The sequence below is a fragment of the Schistocerca piceifrons genome, chromosome X (genome assembly GCF_021461385.2).
Source record: "Schistocerca piceifrons isolate TAMUIC-IGC-003096 chromosome X, iqSchPice1.1, whole genome shotgun sequence".
Lineage (NCBI taxonomy): Eukaryota > Metazoa > Arthropoda > Insecta > Orthoptera > Acrididae > Schistocerca > Schistocerca piceifrons.
In genome coordinates this window covers 415533488-415558725 of record NC_060149.1, presented here as the reverse complement: position 1 = coordinate 415558725, position 25238 = coordinate 415533488, and the positions used below count along the sequence as shown (strand labels likewise).

Here is a 25238-nt window from a genome sequence, read left to right as displayed (position 1 = left end):
TTCAGTTTATTCTGTTGTTCAGATGTGTTGGAGAAGTCTCATGCTGCTTGGTTTCTTTCCCACCACGAAGAGCCGTTTGTGATCCTTTTGTATCCTTCCATTGTTAGCTGCAAAATAGAAGTGTGCATTAATCTGCTATCACCCACCTTTATCTGTGCTACTTGCAAAATTTGCAAAATTTGCAAAAAGCATCAGTTCCCATTCAAGAACTATGTGGCAGCTTGGAGAAGTATGAATGCTACCACATTGTCAGTACCAGTGTTACATCAGTTACTGGAACATACAGGGTGTTTCAAAAATGACCGGTATATTTGAAAAGGCAATAAAAACTAAACAAGCAGCGATAGAAATACACTGTTTGTTGCAATATACTTGGGACAACAGTACATTTTCAGGCAGACAAACTTTCGAAATTACAGTAGTTACAATTTTCAACAACAGATGGCGCTGCGGTCTGGGAAACTCTATAGTACGATATTTTCCACATATCCACCATGCGTAGCAATAATATGGCGTAGTCTCTGAATGAAATTACCCCAAACCTTTGACAACGTGTCTGGCGGAATGGCTTCACATGCAGATGAGATGTACTGCTTCAGCTGTTCAATTGTTTCTGGATTCTGGCGGTACACCTGGTCTTTCAAGTGTCCCCACAGAAAGAAGTCGCAGGGGTTCATGTCTGGCGAATAGGGAGGCCAATCCACGCCGCCTCCTGTATGTTTCGGATAGCCCAAAGCAATCACACGAGCATCGAAATATTCATTCAGGAAATTAAAGACGTCGGCCGTGCGATGTGGCCGGGCACCATCTTGCATAAACCACGAGGTGTTCGCAGTGTCGTCTAAGGCAGTTTGTACCGCCACAAATTCACGAAGAATGTCCAGATAGCGTGATGCAGTAATCGTTTCGGATCTGAAAAATGGGCCAATAATTCCTTTGGAAGAAATGGCGGCCCAGACCAGTACTTTTTGAGGATGCAGGGACGATGGGACTGCAACATGGGGCTTTTTGGTTCGCCATATGCGCCAGTTCTGTTTATTGACGAAGCCGTCCAGGTAAAAATAAGCTTCGTCAGTAAACCAAATGCTGCCCACATGCATATTGCCGTCATCAATCCTGTGCACTATATCGTTAGCGAATGTCTCTCGTGCAGCAATGGTAGCGGCGCTGAGGGGTTGCCGTGTTTGAATTTTGTATGGATAGAGGTGTAAACTCTGGCGCATGAGACGATACGTGGACGTTGGCGTCATTTGGACTGCAGCTGCAACATGGCGAACGGAAACCCGAGGCCACTGTTGGATCACCTGCTGCACTAGCTGCGCGTTGCCCTCTGTGGTTGCCGTACGCGGTCGCCCTACCTTTCCAGCACGTTCATCCGTCACGTTCCCAGTCCGTTGAAATTTTTCAAACAGATCCTTTATTGTATCGCTTTTCGGTCCTTTGGTTACATTAAACCTCCGTTGAAAACTTCGTCTTGTTGCAACAACACTGTGTTCTAGGCGGTGGAATTCCAACACCAGAAAAATCCTCTGTTCTAAGGAATAAACCATGTTGTCTACAGCACACTTGCACGTTGTGAACAGCACATGCTTACAGCAGAAAGACGACGTACTGAATGGCGCACCCACAGACTGCGTTGTCTTCTATATCTTTCACATCACTTGCAGCGCCATCTGTTGTTGAAAATTGTAACTACTGTGGTTTCGAAAGTTTGTCCGCCTGAAAATGTACTGTTGTCCCAAGCATATTGCAACAAACGGTGTATTTCTATCGCTGCTCGTTTAGTTTTTATTGCCGTTTCAAATATACCGGTCATTTTTGAAACACCCTGTATATATCAATGATGATAACCTATGCGCATCATTCCATTGTTTCTGAATCCAAATTCCTGGAATATAGGTTGTATAGTGTCAGCAGTTGTGTGAAATTGTGCATGAAATGAAAAATGATTTGGCACAGATTTAGAAATGTTCGATAATTTCTTCTCCAGTCTGATTATAAGAGGAAGCAGAGCAAAGCATGTCATAATTGAAAATAACTCATACAGGTTTTTAAAAATATGATGTTAGTTGAAAAGGGAGTAAATGTGCAGTGTAACTTGCTGTGATCAAGTACCGAGTGGTTGTAATTAAACTTTCCCTATTTAACATGTTATAACTTGGAAAGTACTTACTGTAAGAGTACCAAACTTGGTAGCATTTATGTCCAGAGTATAGGGTGCATGATTTCCATGCATTCTAGCCCCCTCCATCCAGTTCCAATTATGGCCACCGGGTGCGTGATCAGTCATCGTGATTCATGGTCTCACACACCTGACCAGCCGCTGTTTACTTGTTGACTTGTCAACATGAACATGGACAAAAGGACCAGGGCATTATTGGTAAAGCTCTATTACTAAAACAAGAGTAATGCTGCAGCTGCAGTTCGAGAATCTCGTCAACTGAAGGGCTTACGGAAGGGTCCTCTTTCTCCACCTGCTGTGCGGAGCATTATGGAGCAGTTTGAATCAAATGGGGAACTGGGTGTCGCTCCAGGAAGAGGCGGTTGACAAGTTGCACCACAGATGAGTGATGAAACCGCTGTTGCTATGGTGGACAATGCTACATGCAATTTCCAATTGTCAGGCAGTGTGCTCGCTGTTTCATGACAGTTGAACATCCCGTGGTCCCCTGCATGGAAGGTGCTTCGAACCATTCTTAAATGGTATCCGTACAAGATCCATATTGTACAGCAGCTTGCACCCCAGGGCACATGACAACGTGTTGACTTCTCTCTCCACTTTCTCACAAGGATTGAAATTGACGAGGGCTGGCCCTGGATCATTTTATGGACAGACGAAGCTCTTTTTTTCTCCGAGGGGTGAGGTGAACACACAGAATTGCTGAGCATGTAGATCTTCACCACCAGTCACTGTGCATAAAGTTCTTCTGCATGGTGAATGTGGCACTGTATGATGTGGCTTCATGGTTAAATTCATCATTGGCCCACTCTTTTTTGGCACTCAAGGATCAAAGAAGTGCAGTGTGACTGGTCATTGTTACTGTGATACGGTTCTCCAGCATGTCATACCTGCCCTACAGGAGAGAGAAGAATTGAACTCAACATTTTTCATGCAAGACGGCACCCTACTGCACATCGCATGTGAAGTTCACCCTTTTCTATGAAACACGTTTGGAAACGTCAAATTATCAGCCAATCAAGTCCAAATGCTTGGTTGGCAAGGTCACCTGATCCCACTCCCTGTGGTTTTTTGTTGTGGGGCTACATGAAGGACAGGGTTTACCAGGGAAACATTCACACATGTGCTGATCTGAAGTGCAGCAGATCAAGAGAGGTAGCCAGCATACCTACAGACATTCTTCATTCTGATGTGAAGAATTCAATTGTGCTCTTTCAGACTCCCTTGGACGCTGATGGGCACCATATTAGTGCCTTTTGGAGCAGTAATGGTGCCTGTGTGTAATGGTATGATGCATTATAGCAGTACATTAAAAATGTTTCAGTTGAATTGATTCTGCATTATTTCTCTTTCCCGTGTCTTTGACATTAATGCTACCAAGTTTGGTACTCATACGGTAATTAATTGCAGTGTTATAATTTGTTAAATAGGAAAAGTTACATTGTAACTACTCTGTACTACCTCATGTTTCAACCATATTTTGATTTAATTATCTCTATGGCCTCAACATGGTGAGAATAGTTGCCGTTTCGCTAGTTGAAAAAGCAAACTAATATAAGAGTATTCAATCAGTGGGGTATCATAAAATTGGTGCTATGTGAGTTTTTGTTCCTGTATTTGTTCCTGTATTTGTTCCTGTACATATCCTTAAGTTTTATTTTGTGCATGTGGATTGTTTTGTATGTTTCTGTATAGGTTGCAGCCACATCACTCGATAGTTCACTGCTGAAATACAGTGCAAAAGAATACTTTTTCCGTGCTGCACTTTGTCATCTCTGTGTTGATGTGCTCAATGCACAGCATGCTTTGGAACGTTACCAGTCCATGTATCCGGGCTTCCAGGATTCTAGGGAATATAAACTTATCAAGGTAGGCACCCCAGATTAATCTTTATAATAAAAGTACGAAAACTTTTTCTGTTTAAAAAAAATACTTAACGTGTCAGCAATATTTTTAGTATAATGCTGCCTTATGCATTCTTTAAGTATTTTTTATGCTTCCTTTGGGCTTTACACAAGTATTTGTAAGGAATATTTAGTGTCATCTTTTTTACAAGAATTTTCCCCATTGAAATTCATTTTATGTATCAGTGACACTCTTTCGCAGACTCATTAGTTGTTTGTCCAACACACTTCTCTCATTTAATTCTATATGGTCTGTCTGACATGAATAAATCAGGCTGAACAAATGCAAAGGTTGCTTCCATACTGAATGAACTCTTCACATTTCAGTAGTGGACACTTAATAGACATTCTGCGTACTAATTTAGCTCCCCACGGTACATGTCACATAGCTAGAACTCGAGACTGCCAATTATCAAAAATTTGCAGTCAGTCTTAGAACCTCTTATTGAATCACACTTGAAAACCCAGACCTTTATATTGGTCATTAACATAATTTAGTTTTTATAAGCTGAAATAGCTATTTACATATGTAATTTCTGTAGGTTTTCCTGTGTTTCACAGTTCCTCTTGTAACACAATTGTGTGAATAAAAAATCTCTAAATGGGTGAGTGTTGGTGATACTATGGGATACATAATCTAAGTTGATGTCTAAGTGTGGTACTAAAAAAAACCTTATAAGTAATCTTCACAATTCAGCTTCTCTAATTAAGTGGTGCTGGAGGAGTGTAGAAATAAGGTTTCTAAATTTTTGTTAACATTTTGAGTCTAATTGCCAACAGCCTTGCCGCAGTGGTAACACCGGTTCCTGTCAGATCAACGAAGTTAAGTGCTTTCAGGTTTGGCCAGCACTTGGATGGGTGACAATCCGGTCTGTCTAGCGCTGTTGGCAAGCAGGGTACATTCAGCCATTGTGAGGCAAACTGAGGAGCTGGAGAAGTAGTGGGTTTGGTCTCATAAACCAACATACAGCCATGAGAGCGGTGTGCTGACCACATGCCCCTCCATATCTACATCCAGTGGCCTGTCTGTACCGTTGGGCCTTCATGGCCTGTTCGGACAGAGCTAGTTTGTTTTTGAGTCTAATCGCTTGAAACATTTGGGGCCCAGAAAACCAGCCATTTATGCCCTTACTTAAAATGTTACTGGCACATCTATTTTTGAGGTATATTTAAGGGTAATAATACTAAAGACAGTTGCAAGGTTTATTTTTTATCTTTTATTTTGGATCAATGGTAGATTACAAATTTTATGGTAATGATTAAACTACTGTATAACTAAACTTCAGATAAAAAGAATAGTGTGAGGTGAGTTGTTGAGAAATTCCACACACAGTTGACTTTTGTATGGAAGAGACAGAAACATTCTAGTGTGCAGAGAAGTATGTCGCAGTCAGGGCAGTACCAGCTTCTTTCTTTCCTGCTTGATTGGCCAGCAGACTGTTCATTCTTCTGTGAACAATTCTTGCAAATCCATGTCGGATGTTACTTCATCTCAGTTCCAAGAATTTTATGAGGGAAGTGTCATCCAACCAGCTGATAGTTGCACTAGGAACAATTTCTGGAGCCATTGTTGTGCCTTTGTGGAAGAGTCCTTCACCAGGTTCTTCAGACTGTTCCCACGCATATATTTCTCCTTCCAGTGCAGAATCGTTTGATTCTTTCTCTGCAGTTTCCAGAATTTCTTATATGTTAAGTAAATCTGACTTATTTGTCGCAAAATTACAGCAAGCTTAAAATTCTAATAAATACATGCAAAAATCTCACGACTCCACTAGCACGCATTGACTCCATTGTGGCAGGCATTCTTATGTTTGCACTGTTTCTATCAGAGGAATTTTATAAGCTGACAACAGAGGGCAGCACCTGTCAAGGTACAGCATGTGAGATGTCAGTATAATGTTCTCATACAAAGCCATTGCAGTTTTAAAACTATAGAGGCCTTGCATATCGGAAAACATTGCATTGCAAGATATACTCGGGCGTAGACCTATTAACCAAATGCTGTGGCCTGTGCTGTGCCCATACTTAGATGCCAAAGTGTTAACTAAAAGTACATCATGATGTCAGGCTATAAAAAATTCTTAAATAATGGATGTGGAGTTTTTGCTAAGAAAGAGATTGTTTTAAAAGACATCCCATTTGCATGTCAGCCATTCTTACAGACACTTTTCTTTATTTTGTTACTGTTACAATGAACTGTGGGGAATGCTACATAATTTAAATGTGTTTCTTGGCATTGTTCAGCAAAACTATTAAATTTTGGAAGCTTGCTGTCTTCTAATAACTTCCCTGCTTTATTAAATGAATGACATGTACTTCAATGTTGGACATCTCTAAATGCTTTGTCTACACATTAACAACCCAGCTTTTATGTTTAAGAAAGTTTTAGAAATTAATTCAGCAGTTCAGGTTTCAAAGGTGTTTCATATAATGTACAAATCATTGAGCCAGGAAAAGTTGTTTTTGATTGAGAGTATTCATGACTCTGTGCCATACGTTCTTGTCGCTTCTTCTTTATCTTCCATGTATTATCTTAGATGCAGTAATCACATTTGGAAAATGATTCAGGAATTGTGTGTGACTTTACCCTTGCTACTTCTGTATACAGGGTGGGCAAAATAACGCTGGCCTGGAGAATATTTATAAGAAAGATATGGAATTGACCCTTGTTAATAAACAGAGCTGCCCATCCTAGATAATGCTGGAAACCGTTGATTCAATTCACCAGTCGGCTATCACATGTCTGCATGCGCACGTCGGCCGCACGCTCTGTATAGAATACTTTGACGTGTCATTAGGTTTAAGCAATTGAGAGGAGCAGACATGTTTAGTGACCAGTTGAAGGCAACATAAATTCGTGCTCACAGTAAAACAGTGCATCTTCATTGTCCAGTGGTACACGAAGCTCAGTTTGTGGAAAACGTGTACAGACCTGTTTGTGCAAGAGTTAAGGACTGGAAGTGATTTGGCTGAATCTGCAGCGAAGTCAGCAATGCAAAACTTAGCGACAAAATGGTGTAAAATGTGCTCTATAGGGAATAAAAACTGTAACTCTCGTAAAAGAGTTTGCATGCCAGAAAACAATGTTTGTGTCTTCCTGTAAATACTTTCTCTGCATGTTTATTTTCCTTACCTTGCATTTTGTGCCCAAGGGAATAATTAATTCTGGATAGTCCAACTTCCTGAGTATAGATGTATGTCCGAGAAAAAGTGGGGCTTTTTATTTGTAGACTATTAATAAGTGTGGTTTAAATTGATCATTAATGCCAGAAATTTTTAAATTTCAGGTTTTAATTGATCACATGGAGGAGCAGAATGTTGATGGTTTCACAGAAGCAGTGAAAGATTATGATTCAATTTCACGACTTGATCAGTGGTACACCACTATTCTGCTACGCATAAAGAAACAGGTTAATGACAACCCAGATCTTCGCTGAGTCAGAGCTTTCTATTTGTGTGCATCCTTTGTACTTGAACTGTCTTTTGGCACTTCCCACAGTAATTTTTTAGGGTGCAAACAACTTAAATATAGAAGAGACTATTAAAAAGCCAGAAAGAGCTGCTGTTTTATGGAGTTGGTATTAACTGAACTTTATTTACAAGTACAGTTAAGCATGTCTTATTTCTCCTCATTTTTAATGAAATTTCAGAATACCAAAGACACTATAGACAAAGGAAATCTTTTGTTCTAAAATAATGGATGGCCACTTTTTACACCATGCAATAAACAGACAATATTTTTCCGAAACACATTTATCTTGATACATGAATTCATGTATGATAAACTGTAGAGGTGTCACAAGCTTTCCAGAAGCAGTTTAATAAAACACACACACACACACACACACACACACACACACACACACACACACACACACTACCTGCCTGTGTTTGTTAGTTTCTTGTAGCTAGTACCATTCCTTCATTTTTATTCCAGTAAGGGCAGAGGTTTCTGTCAAAAGTTTACTGTAGTTAAACAGTGCATGTGTAGTATCTTAATTTCATTTTAACTATGGTTGATCCTTCTCCATACCCGTAAAGCAGTAGTTTTTGTTTCTAATATTAATTATTGATACATTTCTGGAAAGCTTGTAGTGAAACTACACTTTGTGTACTACTATGATGTTGGCTTTGAGAAAGTTGTTGAATGTTGCAGGTGAAAATAATATAAAATATTGTCTAGTAGTGAAGTTGGTTTTTTGCACTTTTATTGTTAATGAATTCATAGAAAAATGGCCTTGTACTATTACTGCCACAAAGAACCAGTGATCAACAAATTAACACTTCACAATCAATAATTTAAGTATAAGAAAAGAAGTGTATTCAGTACATGTTCTGACTGAGCACTGTGCTGAATTAAACAAGCATTGTCTATTAATGTTTTTAGTCTTTATAAATGTTGTAAATTGAGCCTGCAGTGGTTAGATTCCCAGAATATTAGATCTTTTTGCATAATATATACAAGGTGGCAAATGCTGAAGTAGACATTGATTGGAAAGCATATTGTGTATGTTAATTTCTTTTTGTAGTGGAGTTGTAATACTGACAGGTATTATCATTTTATTGATAGTCATCACTGATTGTTTTCTACATGCATTGTGACAAATGTGTGCTCACATACATTTCCAAAGTTCATTGAAAAATCTGATCATGTATTTTTTTCCTTTTTCTAAATTATCATGTTGTTATTCTGTAATATTTTGATAAAATGTATTTATGTGGATGTTTTATGTGAGATGGAGGCACAGTTACTTATTATTTTTTGTTTTTTTTTTTTTAGATAATTTTTAGTAATGTGTGCAGACTGTAGTTTTGGGTTAGTGCATCGGTAATGTCACTTGCAGTCACCTACTTTTGGAAGCAATAATTATGTAAAGTGCCCATTCATCACTAGTTACTGGCTTGGGGTGCCACATCTCTTCCTTACACTAATGATGGTGGTGGTGTACTTGTGTTTTCATAACACAAGTTTTGTTTGTGGCATTCAAAGGTTTGAACCCATGGCTCTCCACAGTTCACTAGTCACATAATTATATTTTGGAGTTGGATTTTAGAGTTTGGTATAGGAAGCTGCAGAGGTGTATAATTTATAAAATATAAAGGATAACTGGATCCAAACCAATGAGTGCATAGATGGGGGACATGATCACAGATCACAGAAGAGGGAGGGGAAAATTTGGGAGGGGGGAACCCAGATACACAGTTCAGGAAAATCAGATAATTCTATAGAAGCATGATAGTAAACACACAACAGAGTATGTGGTATGGTATATGAGGAAAGATTTCTGAAGTAAAACGAATGGCAGAAATTAATCATTCTTTGTATTGCAACCCAGTGTCTTCCTCCTTGTTACATCTTATTTATAGTTTTAGATTTGTGTTCTTTCTCTCTCTCTCTCTCTCTCTCTCTCTCTCTCTCTCTCTCTCTCTCTCTCTCTCTTCATTTGGGAAGAGCTTCTTGTTCTCTGCATGTATTCTATTACTTGTTCATTATATTTACTCTTATTGTGAGTTGTTCCTCAAAAATTGGAAATTTGTAGTAAGTTCTATGGGACCAAACTACTGAGGTCACCGGTCCCTAGGCTTACACACTACTTAATCTAACTTAAACTGACTTACGCTAAGGACAACACACACACACACACACACACACACACACACACACACACACACACACACACACGCCCGAGGGAGGACTTGAGCCTCCGATGGGGGCAGCGCGAACTGTGGCGAGGTGCCTTAGACTGCACGGCTACCCTGCACGGCTCGTTGTTCCTCAGCTGTATACAATACAGGCAGAATATTTCTTTGTTCCTATGTAGTCTGCAACAGTAATCCCACTGTTTCTTTCTGAAAATTAAGTTTATATTGTGTATGTAGACAGAAGGTGTTATGTGATTCTTTAAATAGCAGTTCCATTATAAGAATCCATGACTGTGAACACACATTGTGGAATGAGAAGGATGTGATTATTATGCACCAAAGTAGCACTGTCTGATCATCTGTTTACTCCTGTATCAGTGTAAATAGATTTAATAATAATAATAATAATAATAATAATAATATTGTTGCCATTTATGTTGATTGTGCCTATTATTCAGGAAAAGTTGGTTGACAGTGTTTATTACTGTAATGAGATTCTCTTTTTTGTGCACATATTTGATGCAAAGCTCTTTTATATTAACCACCATTGTGGAAATGAATGGTTCTATAAAAAAAAATAATTATGCTTGGAAAAAACATCTTTGAAAATAGAAGATTCTTAATCCTCATATGATAATTTAGTATTATTGAAGTCTCATCAAGTATCTTACAAACTGAATGTTATTTTAAGATTATATTATTTAGGTATTGGTTCTTTTAATTCATTGTGGGGGAAGTTTATCACATAAGTTGCACCACACAAAGATTTGACTAGATGTGGAGAATTGTCAGAATGTGTAATTTGTGGCAGAAGGGAAACGATCACCATGATTATTACCTTGAATATCTAGACCATGTGCTTTACCTTATAAACTTCTAGCATTACAGAGGTAGTTAACTATTATTTTGACTTTAAAATGTTGAAAATTGCAGTGCACATAAATGTAGCACAGATGTTTCTCCAAATGAATGTGACCATTGAGTTTTGGGAAAACAGTTACAGCATTTTCCCCTGTAACTCCTGATCTTGGAGGGGTACTAAATAACTTCCCCTAACCAACCCAATGCACACGCGATTTGGGCTACTGACTTGTAAGAAGTGTGAGTGCACAAGTCATGATCCCTTTTCCATCTCCCTTTCAGAACATGTAATGGAATTTGAAATTATACTGAGCTGTTAGAATGATAAGACTTCATGTCGTGAGAACAGCTTCCAAAGTAAGGTTACTTTTACAATGATTCATTTTATGTTTTTACTATCTGGTACATGGCCACATAAATGATTGTGTGAGGTAGGAGGATTAGTGTTTCTCATTGCTGTTTTTTAGATTTCTCGGCATCACTTTTCCTCTCTTAACTGTTAAGATGTAGTCTTGATGGATAACCACTAAAGAAATTCCTAGTTTGTCACACAATATAAGATTGATTGTGACCTTCCTAGCACTTCAGTCACTACTCAAGCATATTCAGTTTTCATTCTTGGAAGGCACAAGAGTCACTAACGATGAAATTTACAAATGTAATTTCTCTCTTTCTGATTTCTTCCTATGCAGTTAGAAACATTTTAAAATGATTGCTCTCTTCCTACAACTATGACTAGAAGGGTTTCTTGTATTTAGACCAAGCAGATTTTGATATCTCATTGCTTTATTTCTTTCATATTTGCATACCAGTATGATTTGTATTTTAAGGAAGCAATGCAAATTGAGAATAATTTTAATTTATGGCACACATTAAACATTCGGAAATTCTGCCACTTGTACTATGGCACTGATAAAACTTCAAAGAGTGTGAACTATTTGATATTGCAAATATGTTGGTCTGGGCAGTGTTTGCAGTTACTTTCTGCTCAGAAATAGTTAAACTGTGTGTGTGGTTTTTTAATTTGGTGTCGGGATAGATGTTGGGTGTTGTCTTTACATATTGTGTATGGGGGAAGTGTTTATCAACATTTATATTGGACTGTATTCTTCAGCAATGCATTATTTACTGTAGTGTGTTCTAGCTCTCAAACACTTTACTTCACCATTAAACACAAGACTCTAAAAGATGGATGTTTATATAACATCCTATGTGTGTTTTCCATCTGTACGTAAGTTTTCGTAATGGGGTATCTTAGTTCTGTTTTATATGAAGCATAATTGGAGGAACCGGTCATGTAGCTAGTGTTTTATTTTATTGGAAAAACAAACCTTTTTTTTTTTTTGGGTTGATGGTATTAAGCTGCTATCGTGTTAAATATATAAACTTCATTGTTTCTAGTAGTTGGACATATTGACGTTGGATAATAATCCAGGTAGCAGACATTTTATAAGAGTATATTGCTACCTTTAAGAGCTCTTAAAAGTATGGGTAAAGTAGCATTCATGATGGTTAGCTAATCAGTCATGAGCATGAGCATTGCATTCAGGTGCACAGAGATAACTGTCAAATTTTACATATTTCTGTGGTCCTTGCAGAGAATCCATTAAATAATCTTTCCCTAACCACATCCAATTTTTGTCCTGTCCTCCATTTGTAATTCAAATTATTAAGCTGGTCTTGCATTTTCATTGTTCATTCAATGCTTAATGCCCAAACTCGATGTATATTTTTTTAATTTTTCAGTACTGTATATCTTAAGCCATATTTTTAATGTTGAGTGAATAACTTTAACATTCCTTATGTATCCTGAAATACTTCCTTAGAACTTAAGCAGTTTCGTTTCCCATTTCTATGCAGAGCAGTGCATAGTTGGTAGATATTTTGGGGAAACTGTATCAATGTTTGGTTTTTGTCTCCCCTTTTTTAGATGTCAGAGGACAATATTTCATAGACTGCTGTAGGTGCTGTTACAGATCTGTTAGCAATTTCACTGCCAGAATGTTTGTTTTGGACTCATCATATACTTAATTCATAGAAAGCAATTTTGTCAGTGTGCTGCGAAGTTCACACACTTAAGTGTTCACGTATTGTAGTTTTATGAAATCCTTCATGAGCCTGTGTTCACTTAATGTAGTTACATGAAATTCTCCATGAACCTTTGTGCCTTGAATGTCCATTATCTTGCACAAAAGTATTGTCACCTGCAGTATTTTTGTTGTGCTTCTGTAATTAAGGAAAGAATTTTCTGAGTAAGTGTCTTCAGTGAGGATAGAAAAAGGGAGATCTAACCACTGAAAAAGTGTGGTAGAGTTCAAAATACACCCAGGATATGCTAAAATTAAAAATTTTAAAACATTGTAAGTTAGAATTAACTGTCATATTCTTATTTTAAGTTGAGCACATAGTGACATGGTAAATTATGAAATTTGATAGGACACATGAGTGGGAGGATTTTTTATTTTACTTTCTCTCTTTGCTGTTGTGTATCCAGCATGGCAGTTGGTCATCACGATCCTATGGGTTTCGTAAAAATATAGTCTAGCAAAAGGCTGCATTTCTGTTCCATTGTATTTTTTCCATAAACATGAGATTATACATGTTTTGTAAACTGTTGCTGAAATCATATCTTTGTTCTTTTTGACATTTATAAATCTAATCGCAAAGCACATTTCAGTATAGTTAAGGCACGACTGAAAAATTACACTTTGGTGGACTGATTTTTCGTTGTTAATTTTTATACTGTCTTCATGAATTACATGCTTTATGTACTGATAACCTTTAAATTAGCATGTGAGATTCAGTGCAGCTTCTGGTGTGTGATTGCCATGTAATGAAATTTTGTGACCATTTCTCAGATCTCTGACAAAGATTTAAAGCAAATAACATATAATACAGTTTACAGGTTTCCTGAAAAAAAAAAAAACCAAGTGATAAGAATTTTTTCAGCCTATATTGATATGCACATATAATGTAGGTTATTTGACACTTATTTATAATAATGTAACAATGTATTTGTTATTGCAAATTGTTAAAGTGTCATTGAAGACTGTGAGACAATGTAGATACTGTGAATATTGTGAAATATTAGATGATGTATAAGCTTAGCATTTTGTATTTATTTATGCTTGTAGAATTTTTGATTTAATGAGGAGAAATATTTATTTTACAATGTGGTACTGTATCATAATGCCTTTAAAATTAAATACTTTGTGAAATCTTATGGACATTGTCAGTGTTCTCATGAAATATAAAAATGACAGATACATGCAAAACAATATTTTTCGTCAGGCTTAGGCACACATTCCTGGTCTGCCTCCAAAGGTAATTACATATAGTAATGGTGATGCAGTAATATCTTTTAGGTACCCATGATGACAGTGCTCCTGTTTTATTTTTGTGAAGAATTCATACACTTTTGTGATTTTGGGCTGAAAGCAGCAGTTGTCTGAAGGATTTCTTAGGCTGGTACTTGAAACATAATTGGATAGGTTATTTGAATGAAACCACTGGTTTCTGTGAAACTACTACTCCTTTTGGCAATACCACATACTATATTCCAGAAGGTCGTTGCATGTGGTGGAGAATATGCAATTCTTTTCCGTACCCGAGCTTCCCTAGCATGCATGTTTGCTCACCATGTTATCCATCAAATATGTCAGGAATGTGGTAAAGCCATTTGTCGTAATCTAGCAACCACATTTTGTTCTGTGGACTTGCATAAAAATTATAGGGGTGATTCGCGAGGAATATACGTAGGTCCTTACTGATCACATGCTACAGTGTGTAGGTGTTCACATCATAGCACATAGGATAATGTTGCATTGTCAGAAATAACATGTCATGTAGTAGAGATGGTGATAAATGGGGTCAAACATTGTAGCGCATTGCTGCTTATGTAGGCCCATATGCCTTAGGTGCAGTTGTTGAGCTGTTTCAGGAAAAATATGGAGGAACTTGGGCATAAATTTGTTGGTTGTGTTATGGTAATGGTTTTGCATTTACCAGCAATAGAAAATACATAATCATATATTGCCTTGAACAGTTGGTTTGAGAAATTCAGTTTTAAGATAACACATTAGATATCAAAGGGAATTAGTAAAACACAGCTACCGCAGTTGTCATTGGCTATGTGAGTTGAGACAGATATTTAAATATGACAGAAAACATGTTTGGCAAGTGCAACATCAAATGATAGTTGGTTAATTAAGCAGCAAACATTCTATCTTCGGGCCTGCAAATGTGATGTATGAATGGAAGGCATTCAATAACATTGTACAACAAAGATATGTGCCACACAAAGTTGAGAGGAATGAGAATGAAATGCTAAGTTGAACCCACTCCCCTCCTCCCCCCCCTCCCCCCTACCCCCTACCCCCCTACCCCCTATCCCCCTCCCCCCCTACCCCCTCCCCCCTCTCCCCCCTCCCCCCTCCCCCCTCCCCCCTCCCCCCTCTCTCCTCTCCCCCACTGCCCCCCCTCTGCCCCCCCATAAAGTCATGCAAAAGAGGAAAGACAAATGGGACTGATTTAGTGCTGATTTAATAATATATAAATTATACAAAAGAACGTACCTACTACCCTTACATCTAACATTTATTGTAGTTTGAGGAGGAACAAAGTTTCTTGATTAGTGAAAAAAGTGCAGGATGATGTAAACTATGTAATTGTGTAACAGACATACTCACCCAATTTCATTGGCAGATAGTACACATAACACTGTTTGCATATGGAGAGACTTCACCTTCCAATCATGGGAAGTGTGAACGTTTGAGTTCAGCTCTTTCCGGAAAATTTCATGGACTCCATTGTTTTTGCGTCAGACATAATTTCTCTATTGTTTTCATGTCAGAAGTCATGATTTGCATAGGGAGTACTTTTCTGTTGCTCTGGAGCATCATAGGATGCTATTGTCCCCTCAAATATATTTGTGCTACTCCAGAACATTGGAGATTGCAGTTTTCCCATCAGATCTTTTTCTTTTGTTCTAAAACATTGGGAGTCGCGTTTGTGTAATTCTCCTTTGTCATTCACATACTTACAAGTATATGTTCTTGCACCAGCAACTTTGCAACCATATTCTGTATGGAATGTTGTTTCAACAATTACAACATTCAGAAAAATTAATGACAAAGTGTAATGTATTTTTGTAATGCTGAACACGATTTTTGCATTTCACGTATTATTTACATTAAATGTCAGGTAAAAAGTAATTGTAAATTAATTTTTTGGTATTGTTAAATTCCTTCAGTTTTATCCTTCCAGCTTTTCTAATTATGAAATAACAACGCCCACAATTTCGTGTGAATAAATTGAAAAATTGCACGTGATTAGAGGGTTAATGTTCCAATTTTTAGAGTGCCCTTTCAAAGAGGATTCAAGCAACATCCACTCGTTTAGATCTCAACATAATGACAAAAGTGATAAATTCAGAAGTTGAGTTTATGCAATTTTATTTTTAATCCTGACAATGTAAGTTACAAGTTTACTATCGTTTGCTTATCACTGGAGAATTTTCATGCCATGTGCTCTACTGACCTGTATATTTATACTCTGCAAGTGGAGTATACACTGTGGTTCACTTTTATTACCCTGTGTGACTGGTAAAGCACTGTATACACTCCACTTACGGAGTATAAATATATTTATCAGTAGAGCATGGAGCATGAAAAATTCACCAGTGATAAGCAAAAGAAAGTGAACTTGTAACTTAGATTTTCCATATTAAAAATGAGAACACTGTAGTATTTGCTAAGGTTTGGTAATTTGAGTTTGCTCTGTGTTATGAATAATAGCTTAAAATCAAAAGAAAGGACTGTGTACCATACTGTGTGATTACAAAATGATGACATGAATAGTCCTGACACGAGAACCAGTCTGTCCTAAAATTGGTTGAAAGGTGTTAAAAGGGAAGTAGAATTCCTGAAGTGATAATTGTCGCCTGACATTGGCAAGTCAGACGTGTTTTTAAGAGGGTCAACATCTAAAATGGATTAGATTTTATTTTTCCTGTGGTATTCCTGTATAGTTATGGATGTCGTCGTGTTTTTACCAAGACTCACTTATTTGACTTCTTCAGGTATCAGTAACAGCCCATTCTGTCACAATCTCATCAATATGTGGTCCTGTTGTACCAGGTCTTACATTATGAATCCTTATAAAAATGTATCAAAGTGGTTGGAGGGATTTTGGTGAACACACACAATTTATTGTGTGTTGGAATTTTAACACTGGTAATTTACATGATTTATAAAAGTATGTGTTCACATAATGCCATCTGTAATCTGTAACCAAAACCATGTGGATACTATCATAATGAGCTTATAATGAATTAGGGGAAATAAACATAAACCTTTCACTGTGTGCTCCTCAGCCACTTACCTGCACTTGACTTTATTATGTTGAATCTTTTCTTCAACTGATGCCCGAAGCACATCTTTGTATGAAAGGTAAGCTGGATTTAATGTTTTGTGTAGTCAAGGCAGTTGCTTAACTCATAAATGTCTGGTGAGGTTAAAGAGATAGCGAACATTTGGGTACAATATGTTGTAGTTTTAAAATATTATTTTACAATTGTGTAATGCCTCAAACATAAACAAGTTGCCAATACTACCACAGCAATCTGACAAGGAGCCCCTTGAGTGCATCAGTAGGGCTCACTTGAAAGTGTTGCATTAGCAGTTACAGCAGGAAATATATTAGATGCTCATGCCTCACCATGTGCATCTGGAGGGCAGCAGAAAATGTATGGAGATACTTTCTGTGGTATATAACAGTCGAGAAATGTTCAAAACAAATGATGAACTTGCACTGTGAACACTGAGTGAAAATGGTGCGCACAGTGATCAAAAATATTTGCACCACACAGATTGTAGATGAACTCCTGGGGTGTTAGAAACTGTGTGGGATATCCAGCTAGGTATCCACTCTTCAAGAAAGCATGTTAGAATTATACTGGTGTAATGGGGTGATGAAAACTGATGGAATGTGATGGCTCGCAACTGAATGTGAAACAGTCTGTTGTGGTTCTTATTGTGAACTGGCTATTCTTTAAGGCGTAGTGTGATAATATTGTCATGTATAAGAAGGTGTACTTACATGAATGATGAACACTAACTTCACTTAACAAAGGTTTATTCTGCACTTGCACATACAAGAGCATGTAGCAAACTGCGTCCGGCCAGAACACATACAGCATATATACAGCTACAGAACATTCCAGCACAATGATTCTTGACATTTGTGGATACTCATAGAATGAACTCGAACTGAATATAGAAATCAAATTTGTACAGCCAAGGTGAGTGTTGAACTCATGACCCACCATACAACAGTTTAGTATCGTAACCACTACACCACAGTGCTGCTCAACTTCTTCTGCAACATTGCTCCCTCCTTAAGACAATAGCGTCTCAGTGTTATGTCCTCCTAGTCCGGGAACGAGTCATCGGTCTTGCATACTCCAACTCCCGATTACTGATTCTTGCCCTGGCGGTGATCTTCTTAGAACTTCTTTTGCCACTTCGCTCTTTGCCACCTGTCCGCTAGTTGCCTGTCACTGGAGCTTTGAATTTACCTTGGGTTGCAGCATCCTTATAGGGCTTCATTCGAAGGACATGGACCGTATCTTTGATCTTTCGTCGTCTTGTGTCGGGGTCAATATCTTCAACTTCATAAGTAACATCAGACAACTGTCTTACAACCTTACAAGGTCCAAAGTAGCGCATGAGGAGCTTCTCAGGGAGGCCAACCTTCCGAACAGGAGTTTAAGATCCAGAAGAGGTAACCAGGCTGGTAGACAACAGGGCGGTCGCTCACGTCATACCTTCGGCAATCGTTTTCTTGAGCCTGCGGTGTGTGGAGTTGAACTGACTGCCGAGCTTCCTCAGGTCTGGTTAACATCTGGCCAATGTAGTTGTCGCCCAAGTCATCAGGATGTAATGGAAACACAGTGTCCAGCGTCGTCCCGTCACGCCCATGCACCAGAAATAATGGCGTAAATCATTTGGTGCCTTGTTTGGCGGTGTTGCAGGCAAATGTCATGAAAGGTAGCACATCATCCCAGTTCCTCTGCTCAACATTGACCAACATTGATGGCATGTTAGCCAAGGTCTTATTAAGGCGTTCAGTAAGCCTGTTAGTTTGTGGATGGTAGGCAGTTGTCATGTGATAAGTAATGTTGCACCGACGGTTTATCTCTGTCACAAGATTTGAACGAAAAAACTTTCCTTCAATCTGTAATTAATGGCCTTGGGGCACTGTGTTTTAATACAATGTCTATCATGATGAATTTGGCAACCTCGGGTGCTTGGGCTGTTTTCATGGCTTTTTTAATGGCATAGTGTGTCAGATAATCAGTGCAAACAATAATCCATCTACTGCCACTAGCAGATGTTGGAAATCATCCGAGGAGGTCAATCCCAACGTGCTGGAAAGGTGTTTCAGCTGGTGGGATTGGCATGAGTTGGCCAGGTAGTTTATGAGGGACTGCCTTTCTCCTCTGGCACTCTCAACAGTGCTACACATCGTGATGGACATTCATAAATAAACCTGACCAGAAAAATCTCTTGCGGATTCTATCATATATCTTAATAAATCCTAAAAGTCCGGCCTCAGGTGTGTCGTGGGATTTCTGTAAAACAACCAAGCTCATGTGTTAAGGAATCACTGGTAGCCACCTCTTCCCAAACGGATCGAAGTTTTTCTTGCAAAGTAATCCATTAACTACCTTAAATTGTCCTTTCACATCCTCTGACCGATTTAAGGCAAGAATAATTTGAGACACCTTGGCGTCCTCCTTCGGCTCAGCAGAGAGACCTTGGAGTGCAGCGAGACAGTCAATATATTATTCAAAGTATTGATTGTCTTGCACAGGGTTTCTTGAGAGAGAGTCAACATCTTGGTGTTTTCTTCCACTTTTGTACACTATGATAATGTCATACTCTTGAAGACGCAGTGCCCACCTGGCGAGTCGTCCTGTTGGATCCTTAAGACCTCTCAACCGACAAAGTGAATGATGGTCTGTAAAAACTGTGAATGGCCTTCCGTGGAGATACTGTCAAAATCTGCACATGGCCCAGATCACAGCAAGACGTTCTCTTTCTGTAGTTGAGTAGTTTCTATCAGCTTTTGTAAGTGTCCTAGAGGCATAGGCTATAACCTCTTTTCCATCCAAAATTTGCACCAGAACAGCACGGGTCCCATACCCGCTGACATCTGTATGTAGTTCTGTAGCTGCTCTCTCATCATACAGACTAAGTACAGGGTCAGTTGCCAGAGCTTTTCACAGCACATCGAAAGAAACTTGTTGAGCACCACCCCAGATAAATTTAGCATCAGCTTTTTAACAACTCTTGGAGTGGCCTGGCTTTGATACATAGGTGTTTGGTAAAACAACAGTAATAATAACATAATCCGAGGAAGCTTCTCACATCTCCAATGCTTATAGGAATAGGAAATTCCATTATAGATATCACCTTTGCTGCATGTGGCCGCACGCCTTTGTTTGACACAAGGTGTCCAAGTATTTTGACTTCTTTTGCTCCAAAGAGACACTTTCTTGGATTAAGTTTCAGTCCGCCTTGTTGGAGACACTTCAGAATGGCCCTCAGTCTTTTTATATGTTCATCAAATGTCTCTGTTATTTAGATGACATTACAGTGTTCTCAAAGACACATTGTCCACTTCAGATGCCTTAGAAGATTATCCATCATCCATTCAAAAGTTGCTGGTGCATTACACAAACAAAAAGGGCATCACCTTAAACTCATACAGGCCCTCAGGGGTGATGAATGCAGGTTTCTCACAATCAGCCTCATCCACTTCGATTTGCCAGTATCCGGAGTACATGTCCGTGGTTGAGAAAAACTTAGCCCACTTCAGACAATCTAGTGTCTTATCAATTCGTGGAAGACGGTAAATGTCCTTTTTAGTTATCTTATTAAGCTTCCTATAATCAACACAAAAGCGCTTGACTGCCATCCTTCTTCCTGACAATGACCACTGGTGACAACCATGGGCTCTGTGAAGGCTGAGTGATGTTGCTATTCCTCATTTTCTCTACCTCATCGCGAACGATTTGATGTTACATTGCTGACACACGGTATGGTCTCTGGCTAGTTGGTTGATGGTCTCCAGTGCTAATCTGGTGCTTCACTCTCGATTTGTCTAATTTGCTCTTCACCTATGGACTAAAGCATTCAGAGAACTCTTGAAGAATGGCAAGTAGCTTCTTCTGAGAAGATCTTGTCTCGTTGTGGTAGCACTAATTTCACCCACAGACTCGGCATAGGTGGTTTCTATGATGCTCAGCTGTTCTTCAATTAATGGCTCAGCGTTTGCTATGCACATGCATCTTGGAAAGATCTGCGGTTCTCGGTGACAGTTAACTATCCACAATTCACCGAATCCGTTCTTAAACGAGATGACAGAGGCTGGGATGACCAAATTATTCTTCAGTGGTATGCTTCTCTTACATTCCACTACAAGATCCATGGGTTGATGCATGGCATGACACGTGACAGTTACCTTTCTAGTGCTCACTGCAGGAATGATCACTTCATCCAGCACACATAGTCTCCACATGCTTGCATGCACATCTTCCTGTCCACAGTATCTCATCTCGTCTAGCATAATCTTCGAGCGACCACAATCTAGAATTGCCTGAGAAGCTTTCAAAAAGTCCCATCCGTGAATGACGTCATGACTACACTCATGTAACACGGCGAATTCTAAGGGCCGTGTATGGCCACTTATACCCACATGAATGGTACATCTTCCTGTAGCTTTTACATATTTCCAATTAACTATCTTCAGCAGACATGTTTTGTTGTCGACGAGTACGGTTTCTGCAACTGGCGGTGGTACTTCTCTGAAATGACTGAATATGATGCTCCAGAGTCCACAAGAGCTTGGGCTGGTTGGCCATCCATGAGAATATCAACGTAGTTTCCTATCATTTTTGTAGTGATAGACGGTGGAGGATTTTTCTCTTCGGCAGCCTCACCTCCAAGGAAGTTTTCCAGGTTGCAGTGGCTAGGTGATCGGCTCTAGCTTCTAAACGGTGATGGAGACCTTGATCAGCATGTTGCGGAGCATCCTTTCCAGCAGCTAGCTTGCGACGCTGGTGACCTACATTGTCCTGCACCCACATCTTGTTCATCTTCGTCGTTCCGGAGTTGGCGTCAGCTAAAATCGGTCTGCTGTCTGCCGTCTTCTGGCGCAGGCATCATCAAATATCCGCTGCCTTTCTTGACAATAGTGCACAACGTGTCCTGGTCGTCCACTGTGGAAACATACTGGTTGGTTATCCTGTGTCCTCCAGACGTCAGTCTTCCTTGGTGCCCAAACAGGTTCCTCATGCGGCATTGTAGGAACGTAACTCCACCTGGGTCTTGACTTTTTCACGATTTTAAAGGGAAGTGATGGATGAGAGATTGGGTTCAATGTTTGTTCCACTTCCTCCCTTATGACCTCTTGAAGCGTCTCAGTTTTTTGCTCGCCGTGCAATCCTAGTGCCTTCGGAACTTCCTCTCTCACTATCTGAGGAACACCACTCGTGAAATCAGTTGCTTCCTCCATCACAGACATCGATACTACGTTTGGAAACTGTTCAAACTTCTTGCATGTAATTCTTCTTTGGTGCATTGTTTCGGTATACTGGCACCATTTTGTGAAGTCGTCTGCTGTCGAAACCTCCTTCGAGAGTAGGGCTTGATACATGTCCTCAGCAACACCCTACCTGAGATGTGCAACCTTATCTGCCTCCTTCATTCTAGTATCCACTATTTTACACAGCTCCAAGACATCTTGAAAGCACGATGCTGTAGTTTCTCCTGGACACTGTGCCCTGCACTTGAATGTATCTTCAGCCTTGCACATCAGTTGTTGTGGGTCGCCAAAATACTTGCGTAGTTCTGCCTGGAATACTTCCCAGTGTGTGAACTTCTCCTCGTTGCTCTCATACCATTGCCAGGCAGTGCCCTCCAAGTAGAAAAATATATTAGCCAAACACACGGTGTCATACCATTTGTTAAATTTGGCTATACCCATCATATACCTTCAGCCACTTGTTTGGATCTTGGCCATTGTTACCAGAAAACTTGGAAGGATGTCTCATGTGATGGCACACAGTTGCTGTCATCATAACATCCTCTTCTTCTGTCTCCGATAGATTGTGATCTGTTGAATATGGCTTGAACTCGGGTTTCTCGCCACGTAAACGGCGGCTCTGTCGTGGCGTGGTGGGAGCCACTGTGTCATCGATAATGTGCACTATCACAAGTTCCAGTACCTGGTGCCTCCACCATAATAATGTCACGTAGAAGAAGGTGTACTTGGATGAATAACAAACACTAACTTCATTTAACGAAGGTTTATTCAGCACTTGCACATACAAGTGCACGGGGCGAACTGCCTCCGGCCAGAACACATACAGTATATATATACACACACACACCTACAGAACATTCCAGTACAATGATTCTTGACATTCGTGGATACTTCTAGAATGTACTCGAGCCGAAAATAGAAATTAAAATTGTACAGTCCAGGTGAGTTTTGAACTCACGACCCTCCATGCAACAGTTTCATAACCACTGCACTACAGTGCTATTCAGCTTCTTCTGCGACAATATGTTTTATGTGCAGTGAAAAACAAACACCCATATGCTGAATTTGTCCAGTGCTTCCAGGTGGTAAGAAATGCAATGTAACACGCTTTTCAGGAGGTGTAGTTTGCTCTAAAGGAGTAAGATTTTTACACGCAGACCAGGAACTGAGCAAAAGGAAGTTATTTTGACCATTTCTTTGGCCAAAAGCAGTACTCATACTATAGTTGTAGTTCTGTTACACCCATTTACCCACTCTTGCTTCCTGTGATGTAAATATTTTCTAATGCCCTTGCTATATCTCACACATGAGGAAGAATCTCTTGAGGTTCCCTTTCATATGCATTTCCTTTTCAAATCCCAATTTTTTTGGAGTTGAAAACAAATTCCTTACTGGACAATGGGATAAGTTTGTTTATCCCATTTACAAATTTTTGGACACATTCTGTAGTTTTCTGTGCATCATCAGATTGATTGCTTTGTCTGAAATTCTGATATCCTAAGTCTTACAATTCTGTAGCACTCTTTGAAGTTACGCAACCATCCACTGTTTCCCTGGAAATCACTGTAACCTATGTCACACGCTATTTGATGTGCATAAGGTAGAAGACCACTGTCATGTATGTCCTATATATTTTGTAGAGCATCCTTGAAACACGTTTTTGTAACCAGTGCGCCTTGTCCCCCTTGAGTATCCTTAGTTTTTATTATGTTTTACATAGCCGTATTTCTGTGGAATTATTCAAAATCTGTTCATAATTTTTTACTATGCTGTGGATGATCTTTGATGTTCCTAATTATGTTTTGTACCCGCTCTTTGGATGATGATTGTCCTTTACTACCTTTCACTGGAAACGGGGATTTCTCTCTCCCTGTCTGACGAGGATGATGGACTACGTGATTCAACACCTGTTCCAAAATCACCTTCACTTTGTAAGTGTGTGTAGTCATTGTACTCCTCACGTACATTGTCCGCACAGTTGTGCTCATATGACACAACACACTCCACTGACTCATTTTACTGTAATGTTGATTTTGTCTGCCACTTCTTTCTCACTCTGCGATATTCCTTGGGTTACTTACTGATGAAACTTCAACTTTGGCACCCGTTGTAAATATAATGCAAGATTTGCTTTGTTTATCGTTGCTGTCGCTCTGCTTTGTATCGACACCACTGTAGAGCTGTTAAGAGTCCCTTGTCAACTAAGGAGTGCAAGTACACTCCGTAGCCTCATACTGCAGTCACCATTGGATACCTCCAGTTCCAGCCCCTGTTACCATTAGCAGTCAATATTGTGGTTGTGTGTTAGACAACATGTGGGACACTGAATACAATAAACATCATTGCCTTTTGCAACCTTGCACTCAAGTATGATACTAAAGTATGATACTAAAGTATCTGTATGATTGTGAATTCGTAATTCGAAATAACACGCGCACTGCAATATCATATTTATCTGCTGACACCGGGCAAGCGAGTGTCAAGTAAAATGTCTCCCATGTAAAGGATTATACATAATGGATGTACGAGTGCAGGTTGTAGACACATGGTTGTCAACATATGGGAGTTTGGGCCTGACCGTGAGCCAAATAGTAAGACAACCACTCACAGTAAGTGGGAAATTTCATGTATTCCAGTCAAGTGGTTCCTTGTGAATGTGTGTACTTTTGTATCATGTGTTTCTGGAGTCAGTACAGAAATGCTCTAACAATGCATTCCCCATAAAAAGCCATCCATCTGTTAGAGGCACTAATTTGTTTATGCTCCAACAAGACACACACTGAATATTCACCGACACTTTCAAACCATTATGCCCACCGGAATAGATTGAAAAATATTAGGTACGTAGTCAGCGAGGTGCCTCGCAGTTGTTTGGAAGAAATTATGCCATGGTAACACAATGAAGTTATACTCTGATTACAAATGACATACTAGCAGGTGCTTTTCTTTTGCTTATTCATGACATAACATCAGAGTAGTTCCACCTTAATTGTCATAAATATTCTATACAGTTTGAGCAGACAGCAATGTTATTGCAGTGA

At 39.2% G+C, this 25238-nt stretch overlaps 1 protein-coding gene across 2 annotated transcripts in view; it reads left to right on the top strand.

Moving 5' to 3' along the window:
- Positions 1 to 25238, top strand: part of LOC124721255 (alpha-soluble NSF attachment protein) — a 64940-nt gene that overhangs the window by 32824 nt on the left and 6878 nt on the right. Inside the window, exons 4-5 of one of the 2 annotated variants that reach the window (XR_007006305.1) lie at positions 3875 to 4048; positions 7371 to 7493. Coding sequence is in view for 1 of the 2 variants with exons in the window: in XM_047246127.1 (XP_047102083.1) it covers positions 3875 to 4048; positions 7371 to 7520 (324 nt within the window). In the remaining variant the exon portion in view is untranslated. Of the gene's footprint in view, positions 1 to 3874; positions 4049 to 7370; positions 13811 to 25238 lie in introns of those variants that run through there. The other variant, XM_047246127.1, reaches the window with a different exon arrangement.